This window comes from Eumetopias jubatus, unplaced genomic scaffold, assembly GCF_037043125.1.
Source record: "Eumetopias jubatus isolate StellerSeaLion01/CBP00866 unplaced genomic scaffold, mEumJub1_p1.0 scaffold_5, whole genome shotgun sequence".
Classification (NCBI taxonomy): Eukaryota; Metazoa; Chordata; class Mammalia; order Carnivora; family Otariidae; genus Eumetopias; species Eumetopias jubatus.
In genome coordinates this window covers 28,418,234-28,436,098 of record NW_028274811.1, presented here as the reverse complement: position 1 = coordinate 28,436,098, position 17,865 = coordinate 28,418,234, and the positions used below count along the sequence as shown (strand labels likewise).

Here is a 17,865-nt window from a genome sequence, read left to right as displayed (position 1 = left end):
TCTAGTTTGATGATAATATTTAATTTCTCCTAACATCTGCCCTACCCAGAAATGACTTAAACCACTTCAAATTCCTCCGGTGAAATTAAAGATCACAAACACCAAAGTACTTGACTCTTTTATTCTCCCATCAGTTACTCAGAAGGCCACACTTGTCAATTCTAGTCCTCCTTCCACAACAGAACACTTTCCTACTTACAGGCTCTGAGAGAAAAACTGCAAATGAACAGAAACCAACCTTCTTAAACATATATAAGGAATCAAAACTTTTCTAAACCATAATGTGAAAAGTCCTACTTCTTCCTTCTGTGAAGCCAACTGTCACTCTATCCACTATTCCACCAGAACCACGCTCCCATTTGAAACTGGATCACTCCCTTAAAATACTAGATTAGTAAAAACAAGAATGGTGAGTTCTATTGAATATTTTTGCATTTGCTTTTTGCGGTACTAATTAAAACACCAATTTATAATTTTTTAACACATTCAACAATTCAACAAATGCATGATTCTTTTAATCTGACTGAAGCTGTAAGTCTACACTTCACTGGAGAAAATGTAAGGAAGTGCAGCATTAATTTCTGAAATTCCTCGTTCCGACTTCTCCTTTCAGTCCATCACTATTCCGCATGTTCCTGCTCTTGTCCTGGAATTAGCCACCGAATGCTCTCAGTTCGAATGGTAGCATACATAATAAAACTAATCAAAAAGAATAAGGAAAATACAAGCAGCCAGTCCACACTTTTTATCAGAGTGCTGGGAAGAGGGCCTATTTGGTCAGCTTGAGTTACCACCACATTTTTCTTGGCTTCTATACCTGAAAGAGAAATCAGCTGTTTCAAATCAGATAGAAAACACACCCGCTAAAGATCTTTCTGAAGTATTCTGCATGGTATGCAAAAAGATATGCAGTCTTAAAATAAACACCACACTAGTATATCTGGGATGGGTTTCACTTGCCTGTTAGTGTAATTTGTAACTTGCCTTTCTCCCACCACATCAAAGGAACAGGGACCCATTCAGCTGTTCAGAGCCTAAACACTAGAATTTCTGTGAATTCCTCAGAAGGGTCTTCAGGCATGGTTAAGAGTTGTCTTTTGTTCTCTTTGAGACCAAAATTCAACAAGTAACTGGTAAAGCTACTCTCAGGAGTCTACAGAATGTTTTCACAGGTGAAGGAACGCTAAATTCAAAATCTTTTAAATAATTTACTGAAAAAATTGTTATAACTAACCACCACTGAGATCAGAGATTACCAAAGATGCTGTGACTCCTCAATTTCTTTTGGGTTCTAGGTTTTCTTAGAGTGTTGAGCAAAACAGCTCCCTCTCTCCATATCAACCTGATTGACAATCAGGGGTCTGGTACTGTAAGACTTGAATAGCTAACTATCTGGTAGCAACCCTTTCACTCCTATGAGGTAACTCAGCTCTTTGTTCTTTACTGTGAGACAGAAGTAATTAGATGCAACTTAATATATATGGAAGGTATGTTATCGCTTATTTTTTATTTCCAGTGAATATACTTCAGGAAGAAGTGGGGTGCTCATAATTAAGGCATTAAAGCTTTTGTGGAGCAAACTTTTCCAAAGAGGAAAATTTTTTCACTATTCAGTGTTCAAACCTTTACAGAATAAAAAATAAGGCCCCATGTTTTGGCAAATATTAAGGAATTAAAATAGCATCTGCATACGAATGAATAAATGAAACACCACACAGCAACAAAAAGGAAGAAAATACAACCATATGCACCAACACAGGTGAATCCCACAAACATAATGGTGACTGAAATAAGCCAGATACAGGGGAATCCATTATGTATGTCTCCATTAATATAAAGTTCAAAAACAGGTAACACTAGTCCATGGTGTTAGGAGTCAAGGTGGTGGTTACCCGTTGTGGGCAGGAGCAGCCTGAGGGGATGGGCCGGTAACATTCTCTCTGGGTCGGAGTCCTGGTTACCCAAGGCATTCATTTTGTGAAAATTAATCACCCAGAACACCAATATAATGCACACATTTGTGTAACTATTACACTTTAGTGAAAAATGTATGTAAAAAGTTATGTACAGGTGTATGGTATGTGAATTATAGAATAATAAAGCTGGTTTTTTTAAAGGTATCGATAATCATTAAAATTACCTATTCATGTTAAACTTGCCACTGATTGAGAGACTTTTAACAGAACCACAGTAGTTCACTAGAAAAGAGGGTTTACATCTGAAAGCCAGTCTTGACTCCTTCACTTAAGGAGAGCAGACAGAAACCCACAGAAGGCATATACCTCCAGCAATAAAATCCTTTCTACAGCATATGATTTCTACATACCTGTCTGGTTAAAAATGAAGACTTTCAGTGTTTCCAGTGTTCGGTCTGTATGATTAAATCTAGCCATTGGTTTAGCTCCTTGAAATAGTAAGATGTTAGGAACAGCTACGGTGCCGAACCTGGTAGAAAGGCTATGACAGAAAGCAGTCAGTCAGACAACCTGAACTAACAGTGGGTTTCCTCACACAGTTACCATGTCAGAATGGATGGCAATAAATGAGAAAGCATCATTTTCCTGTGACTACAGAGGTTTCTAATATTCAAACTATATGCTTATAGCTACTTCTGACCTTTTTCCTTATGGGTTGAGATTGGGGGCATTCCTGTTCTGCTGAGTTGCTTTCTATTACAACAAGGAACTACCCTGACACAGTTATTCCACTTTTTTTTTTTTTAAGTAAACTCTACCCCCAGTGTGGGGCCGGAACTCACCACCGCAAGATCAAGGGTCGCATGCTCTACCGACTGAGCCAGCCAGGTGCCCCCTAGTTATTCCACTATTTAAGTTGCAAACTGCCAGAAGAGATCAGACCAGAAAATTCTAATTCATGGACAAAACACACTGTGTCAATTTACTTGACAGAAGAAATTTCAAACTCTCCAGAATGCCCATCTCCATCCTTCATACAAGGTTCAACTTCGGTTAAGCAATTAGTCTGGTAAGTCGGCAAGTCAGGATGTACGGTCTAGCAGACACACGAGGAAGTTCACAACTGGGGCAGGATGTAACACGATCTGAGAGGGACTGGTTCACCTTTACATAATACAGAGTTGTGCTATAAGCTCTGGAGTCAAAACATGCAGGTTCAAGCCTCAGGTCTGTCACTGAACCAGCTGTGTGAGCTTCGGGTGGACTATTTAACTTCTTTAAGCCTCAGTTTCCCCTGTGAGTAAAATGATAATATTGGATAATCAGGATTTTTGTCTTTTGTGAATATGCTGTCACTTAAATATGAACATATGAGGCAAACACATGTCGCAGGCCACATAACAAGAACAAGTACCCTCCACTCTCCACAATTAAGGCACCATAGCAGACGCTGAGAAGGATGCATGGAGAAGACTGACCAAAGCAGATGATAAAAGCCTGCAGGGAATGGAAGCCCAAACCCAGAGTACTAAGCTGGTGCTGGGAGCCAGCCCTGCCGGCTTGCGGGCAGGGGAAGGCCCAAAGTCTGACACTAACCTAGACTGTCCTTCCCATCAGTCTGCTCCCTTGGGCCAGGCCATGTAGATACTTCCCTGAAGCCCTTGTGAGAATTACTAATTTGCTGCGATTTCTTTCTCCCTAAACAAGTTTAGGTAAACACTGGCAGTTACATTACCCACACTGAAATCAGTGGCGTGCAAAGTTTTACTCAAAATTTTTACTCGAGGGGCACCTGGGTGGCTCAGTGGGTTAAGCGTTCAACTCTTGGTTTCGGCTCAGGTTGTAATCTCAGGTTGGGGGGATCAAGCCCCACGTTGGGCTTGGTGCTCAGCAGGGAGTCTGCTTCTCTCCCTCTCTCTCTCTCCCCCTCTCCCTGCTCATTTGGTCCCTCCCTCCCTCCCTCTCTCTCTCAAATAAATAAATACATCTTTAAAAAAATTTTTTACTCAAAGAAGTTTTACTCGACTTCACTTTTACCAATCTGACCATCTTCAGACTCACAAAACTGATTCACACACAACCTCCTGTGCCCTGCTAAAGGGCATGTGATGTAGGGGAGGAGGGTCATGCTTTATAACCCAGGCACAGTCACAGCACTGGGGGAAATACAGAACATGTGAACAAAGCTCTTTATAACGTAGCTCACTCAACATCTAAAAAAGACAAGAGCCCACTGAATAATATAAAACAAAAGTAAATGTCATTTTAAGGGCCTAAATTAGTCCATTAATTGACTCTGTCCACTAAGGAACACACATGCAAGAATAAATGTAAACAAGAGGAAGGAAGAAAGGGGGAGGGAAAAAAAGAAATCCTGAGCAGACACACAACAGGGTGCTGAGTCAGGCTGCCAGGGGTGGAAACCTAAACCATGGGTGAGTCTCAGGAGGGTCCCACTTGTGACACTAATTTTGCTAATTCAGGCTGGCCAAGACCCTGAAGAGTCCTCTCTGCCCACCCCCCGCCATCAGGTGGGGCCACCTTTAAATTCCACCCTGCAAACTGGTGCAGACCGTATGGAAAACAGTGTGGAGGTTCCTCAGAAAGCTAGAAATAGAACTACCCTAGGATCCAGCAATTGCACTACGAGGTATTTATCCAAAGGATACAAACATAGTGATTCGAAGAGGCACCTGCACCCCAGTGTTTAGAGCAGCAATGTCCACAATTGCCAAAATATGGAAAGAACCCAGATGTGCATCAACAGATCAATGGATAAAAAAGATGTGATGTATATATACACACACACAATAGAATATTACCCAGCCATCAATAAGAATGAAATCTTGCCACATGCAAGATGGATGCTAAGTCAGCCAGAGAAAGACAGATACCACATGATTTCACTCATATGTGGAATTTAAGAAATAAAACAAATGAACATAGGGGAAGGGAAGGAAAAACAAAATAAGATAAAAACAGAGAAGGAGGCAAACCATAAGAGACTCTTAACTCTAGGGAACAAACTGAGGGTTGCTGGAGGGGCAGAGGGTAGGGGGATGGCGTAACTGGGTGATGGACATTAAGGAGGGGCACGAGACGGAATGAGCAATGGGTGATATGCAACTGATGAATCATGAAATTCTACCCCTGAAACTAATAATACACTATATGTTAACTAAATTGAATTTTAATTTTAAAAAAATTCTTAACTCAGTCATAGCAACTCATTTGTTTATATAATGCAACCTAGGGCTAGATACTTATTCCTGTGCAAAATGGGGGAAAACTTATAGTACATACCCGCTACACCTGTTCTGAGGACAAATGACATACAAAATGAAAAGTGCTTTCCCCAATATCTAGCAGGTGGTAAGCCCTCAATAAACAATAGATGTAATTAACATAAAGATAGATAGATACATACATACATACATACATAGATAAATTCCACTCTGCAGAGAACAGTCCCTCCTCTCCAGGGGCCTCCAGAAAGTGAGGCCTCAGCTCTCTGAGGAGTGTGACCACCCTCACCACTTACCCTTGTCTATCCCTCCCGCTAGTCCAGCTTCAATGGTCATACCTACCTCCCTCAGCTTCGAACTTAACTGACAACCTCCAAATAACTGCAAGCATCATCCAGAAGGATGACACGTAAGCTCTACTCAGGGAACATACCTGCTGTGCTGAGATGCATCCAGCGCCAAAAAATGGAGAGCTGGAAATGCCCGGGGCAGAGAATTAAAATGAGGAGCCAAATTGGCAGAAAATCGGCACCACGGGGTGTAAAACAGGACTAGCGTGCAGTCACTACCATTTGGGTTTAGAAAATCCATAAGGTCCTGTGGTAAAAGAAACAAGTGTTAAAGTCAGCAGTAAATGTTCATGTACATTCTCGAAGGATGCCCAAGAAACTGGAAACACAGCTGCCTCCAAGAAGAGGAGGCAGGAACACAGACAGGAGACAGACTATAGAGTATCCCCTTAAGAAACCTTTTGGGTTTTGAACCATAGGAATGCATGAATCAGCAGAAAAGTATTATCAAATAACAAATCATAAACTTTCCTATAAACTTTCTTGATAGTACTACAGAGCAATTTTAGTATTTTTCATAATGCATTAATTCAAATACTAAGTACCCACAAGGCACAGGCCATCGTCCCAACCTCTGACCTGTGCCTGCACACACTCTAATGGCACTATTAAAGCACTGAGATCTCAGGCCCCAATCATCAACTCAGCAGATCCAAATCTGTAAGCGATTGAATCAATGTATTCGGCCAAAGGCTAGTTCAGGTCAAGGGTGCACCATCCCTGCCACCACCCTAACTCAGACTGCTGAAACTGCTCTCTCCTGGCCAAGTGTGTGACCTACAGAGCTGAGGCACAGTGTTCACCAGGCACTGAGAGGAGGGTGTGAGGCCTGCGCTGACCCCTGAACATGGAGGGGCTACGGATGCTCAATGTACCACATACCCTCATTTAAAATAAGCAGTCGCGGTGTGCAGAGCGAGGATTTCTTTTCATATTACACAGGCAGCCTGAATTCATCCTGCTACCTGGCTTAACAATCTCATAGAAACAGTCAGTCATTATCTCAGTGTTCTCTTCAGAATTATCATTTATCCAATGGACTGGAAAAGCATGGCTGGGTTGGGGACAACTGTCTCAGCTCTCACTCCAGAGAAAACACTGGAGTCAAGCTCTTTGAAGGAAAGAAATTTTTCATTAATATAAAATGCTTCCCAGGGGTATCACCACTCTAAACAATGCTAAATCACAATCTTAGTAATTCAGATATTTTTAACTTGCCTCTGTAGTAAATACCTCATTTGGAAGAAGAAAAATGCTAAGATTCTGATGCCAGGTGCCTATTTGTCCACTGGGATTTTTTTTTTAAGATTTATTTATTTACTTGAGACAGAGGGCATGAGAGTGGGGGGAGGGGCAGAGGGAGAGAATCTCCAGCAGACACCATGTTGAGCGCAGAGCCCGAGGTGGGGCTCCATCTCACGACCGTGAGATCATGACCTGAGCCGAAACCAAGAGTCCCACGAAACCTACGGAGCCCCCCAGGCGGCCCTGTCCCCCGGGATTTTCATCCTGAGGCTTGGTGCAGAGAGGACCCCGAGGGTGACCAGGCTCAAGCCACCCAAAAAGCATAATCGACACTGGTTCTATCGCCTCCTCTCCCTCCAAACATCATAGAGAGCCAAGTCAGTTTTCAGTGATGCAGCCATTAGATGCTGTCGCACTTAGAAAATGACAAAGATTCTGACCCTCCATTTGAAAGTTGGCAGAGTATTAAATTGTGAAATCAATGTGCGGAAACAGAGAAAAGCACTAAACCATTCTTTCTTACCTGTGACACATTTAAAATTTTCAGAGTGAAGTTTTCTAGTCCCGTCACATTTCTCTCCTCGCAGTTCACCTTGGGGGATTTCAGACTCTCCGTGTTATTGGCGTCCTCGGGCGGCGCCGGGTCGGATTCGGCCACTTCCGGCTCTGAGTAATACTCGTCCTCTCTGTCCTGGAAGCTGGCCCCCCCGCCATCCAGAGAGAAGAGGTGCTCTCGGAGACTGCACCGCGAGTCCTCCTCCCCTCGGGTTCCGCAGGTGCCGCCGCTAGGCTCGGGGCTCAGCTTGTCCTCGGTCTCGCCGGGGATCACGGACAGCAGCACCACGTGGTCGCCATCGGCGTCCAGCCCCAGCACAGCGCCGGCCTCTCCCGTGGGCTTGTGGTGGCCCGCGGGGCCGCGCGAGGGCTCCTCCTCGCTCGCGGACACAGCTCCCACCTGCAGAGCATGAGCACGCTGCTCCTCCGACTGCAAGTGACCGCTCCCCTCTGCAACTAAAACATGCCAGCATGTTCACGCTCCTACGTCCCTTCCAAGTACATGAACCCAAAAAGGAATTACAGTTCCCCTACAGAGGAAAAAGGTACCCTTCCCATGAAGCTATCAGAGGGTCACCCACCATTCTCCAGATCATGAAGGAGGTCACCAGGAGGTACCAGATTAAGAATGTCAAATACAAAGTGGACCAATCCGTATCTTCATGTGATACCTGCTGCTTGCCGTGTGGATTATAAGCAAAAACATTCCAGTGGAGACATCCAATGAGGAAAACAGAACACAAACACCTTAACAATTTCATTTGTTTGATGAGAATATCCAGCAAAATAATGCTGCTTTTGTAGAAGATTCTACTATAGCAAAGCATCCTTGCACACATTATAACAGCCCTGTGAGCCCAGCAGGACAAGGGTTACCATCCCCACCTAACGGAGGGCCAAGCTGAGGCACAGAGAGGCAGTGTAATGGCCAACAGCACACAAGCTAGTAAGCAGCAGAGCCAGGTCTCTGAGTGAAGTCTTCTGGCTGCTACTCAGATCGGGCCTTACCCTCCCCATAATACCTCGGGGGTCGCTGTGCCTCCTGGCCTGAGAACACTGCCCCAGCCATAGAGCAGCTCCGGCCTGAGGTGACCTCTCCTGCCTGCAGCCCTTGAGAGTGCCAGGAGGTGCACCCCACAGGGCCGGGGCAGCAGCGGGGCAAAGGAGGACCTTCCTCCCACTCTGGAGCCACTAGATAGTGCTTGGACAAAATGCTCAGGGAAGGGAAGACTCTGGGGAAGTCTCATACAACCAGGGAGCAATCTCCACTCACCTCTGTAACACTGACTCCTGCCCTCCAACTCCCATTAACTCAGCAAGAGCAGCCAGACTCAGTGCCAGGCACTGACCAGGGGGAACCAATGAGCCCAGCTGTACTCAGACAAGCTCGCCACGTGGCTGGAAAACCACCAGCCATGCCAACAGCATGTCACCGAAGTGTGAAAAACCAACTGACTTTTGAATTGGGGAGGGGTCTGGGTTTGTATAAGGTCTCAAAGAATATCTCCATAGAGATGTGCAGATTCATTCAGCAATTCAAAAACCTTCTCTGAGAATTCTGCTTCTGGTTAAGCTGGAGTAAGAGGGACCAGATTTACCCTCCCTAGTGAAACAACCCAAAAAAGGTCAAAAATGTGAACCAGTTTCCGGAGACTAGTTAGCAGGCAACAAAGCAAAGGGATCCCTGAGAAACAGGAGGAGAAATAAACAGGAGAGCCCCTACAAGTGCTCCAGCTTCCCACCTGAGGGAATGCCCGCCCTGGGGCTCAGGGAGGGGGAAGGAAGCAGGCAGAGTCCAGCACTCCTCAAGTTGAGGAGACGGCACTGAGGGTACAGAGAGACCAAGAAAGCTAGAGTTTGTGGGACAGAATAGTACAGATGGGCAAAGCTGCAGCGACAGGACTCCAGAGACCTGCAGAGTAACCCCCATCGAGTACACTGCTCAGCATTTATATGTGAGTAAGCTCCCAAAGCTAGGCAAGGAACCGCCCAAAAGGATCAGAGGCAACACTACCCAACCCTCACACAGAGCTGGGAAGAGCACCTATTCCCACCAGCTAGACTGGAAAACCTCACAATTCACAGAGCGCCGGGGAGAGTACACAAAAGTAGTGGGGCAAAATTAATCCTACAGTAAATACAGCTCTGCTCCCGTCTAGCAAACCTTAAAAGCCACGATCAAACCTTGCTCAGCTAACCTAACTGTACCCTAGAACAAACTCATGAATATTTAGAGGAATACTAAAATATCCAGCACTCAACAAGGTCAAATTTATGTCTGGCATCCAATCAAAAGTTACCAGGCATGCAAAAAGGCAGGAAAATATGATCAATAATGAGAACAGTAATTAACCAATTAAAACTGACCCACAACTTGCAGATGTCAGAACTAGGAGATAAGGATATTAAAACAGTAATTATAATTCCATTACATATGTTCAGAAAGTTAAGCAGATAAAGGGACATAAGATATAAAAGACCTGCACCAAAATGCAAATCGAAACCACACAGGGGGCGCCTGGGTGGCTCAGTCGTTAGGCGTCTGCCTTCAACTCAGGTCATGATCCCAGGGTCCTGGGGTCAGGCTCCCGACTCCACGGGAAGCCTGCTTCTCCCTCTCCCACTCCCCCTGCTTGTGTTCCCTCTCTCGCTGTGTCTCTCTGTCAAATAAATAAAATCTTTAAAAAAAAAAAAAACACACAGATCTCACCTCACACCTGTCAGATTAGCTATTATCAAAAAGACAAGAAATAACGAGTGCTGGTGGGGACGTGGAGAGAAAAGGAAACCCTTGTGCACTCTTGGAAGGAATGTAAATTACGGCAGCTATTGTGGAAAACAGTATGGAGGTTCCTCAAAAAATTAAAACTGTAATTACCATATGATCCAGCAATTCCATTTCTGGGTGGAACAAAAACACTAATTTGAAAAAAATATATGCACCCCATGTTCACTGCAGCCTTATTTACAAAAGCCATGGAAGCAACCTAAGTGTCTACCAAAGGACGAATGGAAAAGAACATAGGATCACACAATATTATTATTATTCAGTCACAAAAAGAGGAAAGCTTGCTATTTGCAACAACGTGGATGGACCATTACGCTATGTGCAATAAATCTCAGAAAGACAAATACCATATGCTCTCACTTACATGTGGAATCTTTAAAAATAAATAAATAAATAAATAAATAAATAAATAGCTCATAGATGCAGAGAACAGACTGATGGTTGCCAGAGGTGATGGTGAGGGGAGGGGATGAAATGGGTGAAATGGTCAGAAAGTACAAATTTCCAGTTACAAAATAATTCATGGGAATGTAAGGTACAGCATGGTGACTCTAGTTAATAACACTGCCTTGCATATTTGAAAGTTGCTGAGAGTAAACTTTAAAAGTTCTCATCATGAGAAAAAAGTTTAACTAGGCATGGTGTCAGATGTTAACTAGACTTACTCTGGTGATCATTTTGCAATTATACACAAAGATTAAATCATGTTGTACACCTGAAACGAACATAATGTTATATGTCAATTATAATTTTTTATAATTTTTTTAAGAGATCCAAATTGTACTCTGGCAATGAAAACTACAACGTCTGAAATGAAAACTGCACTGGGTGGGATTAACAGCAAATTAGGCATTGCAGAAGAAAAGACTAGTGAATTTGAAAGCATAGCAACAGAACCTATCCAAAATCAAACATACAATGAAAACAAGAATCCAAAGAAATGAAGAGAATCAGTGAGCTATGGGACAGTTTCAAGCAGCCTAACGTACAGATCATGAGAATACCCAGAAAAGGGGGGGGGGGTTGGACAGAAAAAGTATTTGAATTAATAATAACCAAAAACTGCACAAACTTGATGAAAATCATAAATGCATAGATCTAAGAAGTTCAGCAAACCCCAAGCTCAATGAACTACACCAAGATATTATCATAATCAAATTGCTAAAAACCAGTGACAAAGACAAAAATCTTAAAAGCAGCCAGAGAAAAAAGACATACTATGTACAAAGGAAGAAAGATAAAGATGACAGCAGATTCCTGTTGGGAACAATGCAAGCAAGATGAGTAGCAACATTAAAGTACTGAAAGGAAAAAACTATAAACCTAAAATTCTATACCCAGGAAAATATCTTTCAAAAATGAAGGAAAGGGGTGCCTGCGTGGCTCAGACGGTTAAGCGTCTGCCTTCAGCTCAGGTTATGACCTCAGTGTCCTGGGACTGTCATGTCTCACATCAGACTCCCTGCTCAGCAGGGAGTTGGCTTCTCCCTCTACCTCTACCCCTACCCCATGGCTCATGCTCTCTGTCTCCCTCTAAACTAAATAAAATCTTTTTTAAAAAAGAAAAAAAGAAGGGAAAATAAATACCTTTTCAGAAATATTAAAAGCTAAAAGAATTCATCACCAACAAACACCCGGAACAAGAATTTTAAAGGAACTCCTTCAGGCCAAAGAAAAATGATACCAGATGGAAATATGGATCAACACAGAACGGAGAGCACAAGAAACAGTAAGTACACTGATAAATAAACACAATCTTTCTGAAAGTGTAGCTATGAAGGGGACAAGAAAGCCAGGGTAGGTGATAAGGGGCCAAAGGAGGCTTCTGTTTCGGCTTTTAGGACAGAGGAGAAGTTTAAGGATATATCAAGTTGATGGGAACGTGGGTGAGAAGGGCACGAGAACAAGAGAGGTTAGACAGGACAGCCAGAGAGGCTACATGTCTGGAGAACAAAGGATGCCAGGTATGGGGGCCAACCCTCCTCCCAAATGCCCCAGCTCCACAGACATCTGCTCTCTCAGAATCTAACCAACATCTTAGGTCTCACAAGTACATAGAAAATGCCAAGATCCCGAAAGAACCTCAGGAGAAAAAAAATCAGGGCAGAAATGAAAAACCTGGCTCTCTCTGATCACCCTCATAAAAATGGATAGATGTCCCCTGCAAAAAATCAAAAGGGAGTCTGAGTGAAGCACAGAGCTGGTATTTTCAGTTGAGGAGGGTTATTTTTCCCTCCTGTGAAAGAGTTAAGTAGACAGTACACATTAGGAACCAAAACATTCTTATGCCCTCAGGTACCAGTGTTTTCACTCAAGTATTGGGAAGAGAGGAAACTGTGAAGTATTCCACACCATGTGAGAGTCGCTGAACCCTTGCAGCATCACGTGCCTTTTAAAAGAGACTGCTTCTTAGCCTCAACACGCTGACTACAGTGTGAGCCATGCAAAAATGACAACACTGCATCACTGGCAGCAAGGAAGATATCTGGAGAACGCTGCCAGGGAACCCTGGCCTAGGTTAGATCCTTCACACCCTTCCAGTTTTGCTCCGAAGGTTCTCTACCAGCCGCAGGTTTTTCACAATGGCTTCTGTGGCAGCGATACCAGGCCCCACATGGTACGCCCACTGTCCATACTCTGAACGAGTTCCCCCAGGCATCTCGGTCCCTGAACCCTCGCGATCTCCTCCACCTACCTCAGTGTTGTCCCAAGGGCTGTTTCTCTGCCAGGGAAGCCTTGCTGGCCCCTTGCTGGCTAATCTGACTCAACGTTCAGATCTTACCCTAAACTTCACCTCTGTAAGGTGAACTTCACCCTGCCTGACCCTCAGACCCGAGGGGTCTCCCATAACAGCATCCAGTAAATACCCTGGGACTCTCCTTGAAGCATTTTCCACTGTTGGAATTTACTTATTTGTAGTCATTCAATGCCTGTCCTCCCCAGCAGATAGGAGGGTGGACCTGTTTCTCTATCTGGCTCACCACTGTACCTCAAGTGTCCAGCAGGGCATATGAGATGTGATGGGTGCTAAGCAAAAATCTGCTAGTTGACTGCCTAATGAAGACAGGCATGGGGGTGCTGAAGCCAGGAGGGGGTTCCCGTGCCTTGACACCTGGACAGCACTGCTACCTCCAGTTGCACATCTGCCACTGGGGTCCACTACAGACCAAAAAGCCTTGGATTTTCAGCCACCCTAAAAACTACCCAGGTGGTGAAAGTCCCTCTGTCCTCACCCCATCACGGCCTTGCCATGCTGACCAATGGCCCACCAATGGCTGGTGTTATCCTCAGGTCTGCGTGCAATGGCCCAGACTAGATGCACGCAATGGCACATGACTAGAATGTGATGTCAGTGCCCTGAATCAACAAGATTCTGCCTGGAAACAGCACACTCAATGTGGGCAATGGAAGGAGAGATGCGTAAAGGGGCCCCCGACATGTGTGCTGGATGTCAGAGAAACCAAAAGCAATGGTAAGGAACTTCAGGGCCAGTAACAGCAGAGAGCGAGCCAGTTACCACTCAAAGACCTTAAGAGTTCAGAAGCAGCAACAGTCACAGAACCTTGGAACAGTGTGCTCACCCTTCTAGAAGCTGTGACTGGAAGGACAAAGCCAAGCCATGATAACCCCTTAAGGGAGGAAGCTGAGAGGTCAGGCTCTCAGCTTGACCTCAGGCTCCCTTCATTCCAACCCACAGGAAGCCAGAAGGCAAGACCACCAGTTGTCACGCCATACAGGACAGCCACTCGGGGCACAGCGCAGGGTAGACAAGGCTAGAGAATGACCTGGGGAACAAACAAAAGCTATCCAGCATATGCTGGCCCCTCTCTGATACTGGTGGTTAAGCATAGTGACAGAGAAATGTAGTAGAGGTAGGCAAGCATGAGCTTGAATCATGGCTCCTCAACTTCCGGCTGTTGGAGACCTTGGCAGAACACTTACTGACACTGAGTCTCGGTTTACTCAGCTGTGAAACGGGAACCGGAGCAACAGCTACTTCATAAACATTTGAAGATTAAACAAGATGATGCTCATAAAGCACGAAGCACAGGACCTGGCACATAACCAGTCCTTTCATCAACAATAATTGTGTTACTATTCTTCCCTCTTCCTCTTGCTCAGCCACCCAGCTGCCCTGCCTCCTTCCAGGACACCTCATGCAAAGACCGGCCTGCCACTGTAGTGAATGACAAGCAAGGCCGAAAGGTCTAGACTTTAACAAACTGTGAGGAGTGGGGTGACGCAGCACTGAGCATAAGGCCCCACTCCTGGCCCGAGCCCTGCCTCCAGGGTGGCTTCCTCCCCGCCTGAGGATGCCCCAAGAGCATGCCACGGCAAGCAGCGCGTTACCCGGGGAGTCTCTAGTTTTCTGATCTGTCCTTGGTGCAGGCAACCTGAGCAAGAGCAGCCTTCTTTAAAAAGTGACCCATCGAAGTGCCAAATAAAGCGTGGGCTCTGCATGCAGAAATACAGGCTCTGCCATGACCCGAAGGGCAAACTCAGGCTCTTTGAGCTCTGCGCCTCCACCTGTAACATGGAGATAGTCTTGCAGCCTCTCTCCTACGGTGGATGCGAAGGCTAACTGATATAAGGCACAGTTCCTGCCTCCGCGTAAGGGCACCGGAAATGTCGGCTATTCGTGATGATTTTTATCATTCATAATAAAGTGTCTGCCTCAGTAGGTGCTAAGACACTGTCACTCCCGCCGGACTGACGCCTGCTGCGGGGGCCTGCTCGGGCTCCCCGCCACCGCGGACCACCACTCGGGGCCACCCAGGCGGAAAGAGGTCGGGATGACGCGCGGCCGGCGCCAGGAAGAGCCGAGGGGCGCGCCGCGGGCCCCCGCGCAGGTGAAAGAGCGCCGCCCGAGCGGACCCCCACCTTGCCCTGTCATTTCACTTGCCGCCGCCTGCCGCTCCCGGCCACGACCCCAGTCCTAGCCCGCACTCACCCTCCAGGCCGCGGGCGGGAGGCCCCAGCACCCACAGCAGGACCTGCCACCAGCCGAGGAGCCGCATGGCGCGGGGCTAGAAGCGGCCGGGACCACCACCCAGGCCGCAGGGCAACCGGCGCACGGCGACGCGCGTCGCGCTCCCGGCCTCCCGGAGGCCTAGGGGGGAGGGGAGCCGCGGGCGCGATCCCGTGCCGCCATCTTGGCAGCTGGCAGCGGCCGCGGGCGCCATCTTGGAATCGGGCAGTCTGCCTCTAGCCTTTGACTTCCGGTCCCTGGGATTCGCGGCCGTTTAAGAGCCAAGAGCCAGACACCTCGGGTCGCCTCGAACTTTCCTGAACGCCAAGCCCTTGACGGACTTCCAACAGAGGCCAGCGGCCCTCCGTGCGCCAGCCGGTCTGGCTGCTGGCAGCACACACTGCGCCTGTGTGGCGCTTCATTCCGGCGCCCAAACGGCCCGGAAGCCTCCTCTTTCGAGCGCCCCGAATCTCCTGCCTTACCCCTGTTCCCCTGCATACGGTTGCCAGGTGAAATACAGGGTGCCCAGTTAAATTTGCATTTCACAGAAACCACGAATAGTTTTTTTTTCCACTCCAAGAAACAGACGGATTTTCCAACGTAACTTTGTCCTGTAATTGTATTTGCTTCGTCTGGTCACCCTAACCCTACCTCCTGTGCACTCAGGGCGGGCAGTTTTTAGTTGGTGGTTGGTGGATTTGCAGGGCAATCTCCCGCTCCCTGATCCACCGCCCAAGACCCGGTCCTGGAAGAGGCTGGGGCACCGCCCGCGAACAACTCGGAAAGGACCTGGAACCCGGAAGTCCTGGATGGGGAGGGGAGGGGAGGTGTGCGGCAGGGCGGGGCTCAGCATTCCGGAGCTGGGCGGGGGCGGGGGAGGACGGAGGAGGGACCTAAGAGACTGCTCAGAGGTGAAAAGAAGGCCTCTCAGGTCCGCAGTTAAGGGGAATGGCCTCCTAAAACCAGTATAGCGAGTTTCGAGCGGGGGGCCGGGCTACCTCAGTGCAGACAGTGCTGCTGTCAAACTTTAAGAGGTTCAAAACACAGAAATAGATTTCAAAGATCTTTACATCAAACCATTGGTAGTTACAGCAAAGTGAAGAGGAACCCAGGCTTTTTTTGGCCACGTGGTGAATCCCAAATCCAACAATTACAGGAGTGTATGGTCGGTCAGCAAATTATGTTAACTTTTCTTAAGTTCAGTTTCTTTTTTTTTCTTTTTGATTGAGAGCAGGAGAGCAGGCTGTGAGGCAGAGGGAGAAGCAGGCTCCCCGCTGAGTAGAGGGGGGACCCTCCCCCGGGGTTCGATCCAGATCCAGGGACTCCAGGATCATGACCTGAGCCAAAAGCAGACTCTTAACCGACTGAGCCACCAAGGCGCCCCAAGTTCAGTTCCTTCATCTGTAAAGCGGAATGAATTTATACAGTTAGGTGAATTAAATGAGATGTAAAGTGATGAGCACAGTGTATGATGCACAGTAAGCACATCAGAGTGTTAGCCATTATTATTTGGATCATACAATTCTAGTGGAGTAACCATAGTCCCCTGGTGCCCATCAAAGACTGTTAAACCAGAAAGATGTATCATCAATCTGACCTCATTGATTATTCTCTTCTAAATAAGCCGCCAAGGTCTTGCTATGGTAAGTTCTCAAGTGCCCGTGGGTCCAGGAGACAATGAACAACATGGAGGAAACAGCCCACATTTCTAGAGTGGATCACTACAATCATCATTTGGCTGAACTACCTCCCTTGCCCCCTACCCAGTAATAGCAAACTTTTCCTTCTTTTTTTTTTTTAAGTAAAACTCACCACCCGGAAATTGAGCGGCATGCTCTACCAACTGAGCAAGCCAGGTGCCCCAAACCTTATCTTCTTTAACTTATTCTCTCCCATACCCTTCATACCTAATTTGAAGGTGCATAAAAGCCAACAGGACAGAGGATTAAGGGGATTTAGGATTTATAAAAAGGAGAGTGATTTGATTTGTCCAGACACTCCGAAGTGGATTCCCTTCTTACTACTTCCTTTTTATTAAGTCCTTTCCCTCCCTGTGTTTGTGCTTTGGCTGTTTCTTTGGACAAATACTCTCGCAGATGTTAGAATGTTGTCTTTCCTTAAATACTGTGTATACACTCAAATGACAACTCAGGAAATGCTGTCAACAGACAGAATGCACATTTGACTGTCTCACCACCAGGTGGCACCTGCACTTATTTTCAACAAGAAAATTGCCTTCAGGTTTGTCTTGAAACTTCTATTTTCGTTTCTGAGGGGAAAAACGTTGATATCATCTTCTTTTGGCTGAAATGAACTCTGTGTACCAACACCATTCGGCCTTGGATCGTTCATTCGTATGAATGATAATAATTTGATAATAATTGGAACTGTTATGCCTAACTACACATCCGCATGCCAGGTGTTTAGTTTGTCCCTCTTGATAGGTTTGCCTAATTTGTTTTTAATCTGATTAATCATGAGAGCTTCTCTTTCATGGTGTTTCTCTCTGTCTCTCTCTCTCATGAAAAAGTGAGTATTTACATTCCTTTAGATCACTGCAGCTAAGTATATTTTCCAAAGACTGCCACAATAATATCCCTCCTCCCACATGCTGCTCTACAAAGTAATTTTGCCCCTTCAATAGGTAGAATCAAATTCCCCTTCCCTTGAATCTGGGTGAGCCTGTGATTCACAAGCAACCAACAGAATGTAATAGTGCATGAAGCGATCCTGTATAACTTCTGAGGCTACACAGCCTTACCTTTCTGCGCTGGAAGATTTGCCCTGGAGCTCTGAG

The 17,865-nt window shown here is 46.1% G+C and overlaps 1 protein-coding gene across 2 annotated transcripts; it reads right to left on the bottom strand.

The window, feature by feature from the left end:
- Positions 1-106: 106 nt before the first annotated feature.
- TXNDC15 (thioredoxin domain containing 15) lies at positions 107-15,392 on the bottom strand. Of its 2 annotated transcripts, none has more exons than XM_028103629.2 (5): positions 15,051-15,392; positions 7,280-7,761; positions 5,595-5,758; positions 2,327-2,457; positions 107-817 (listed from the first exon to the last, which is right to left on the bottom strand). In XM_028103629.2, exons 1-5 carry the CDS (start codon positions 15,115-15,117, stop codon positions 621-623), a joined length of 1,041 nt encoding a protein of 346 aa, XP_027959430.1. In that variant the 5' UTR covers positions 15,118-15,392; the 3' UTR covers positions 107-620. The 2 variants fall into 2 exon arrangements, with proteins under 2 accessions (XP_027959430.1, XP_027959429.1); XM_028103628.2 differs by having other exon boundaries at positions 7,280-7,767; positions 15,051-15,390.
- Between the last annotated feature and the right edge of the window lie 2,473 nt (positions 15,393-17,865).

What these genes read in the sequence shown, in the direction of transcription:
- TXNDC15 (XM_028103628.2), bottom strand. Translation starts at nt 15,117, where the DNA reads ATGCGGCTCCTCGGCTGGTGGCAGGTCCTGCTGTGGGTGCTGGGGCCT. An exon ending in TCCCGCCCGCGGCCTGGAGG is followed by an intron (nt 7,768 to 15,050) that starts GTGAGTGCGGGC and finishes GGCATGTTTTAG; the next exon opens with TTGCAGAGGGGAGCGGTCAC. An exon ending in AAATTTTAAATGTGTCACAG is followed by an intron (nt 5,759 to 7,279) that starts GTAAGAAAGAAT and finishes CTTTTACCACAG; the next exon opens with GACCTTATGGATTTTCTAAA.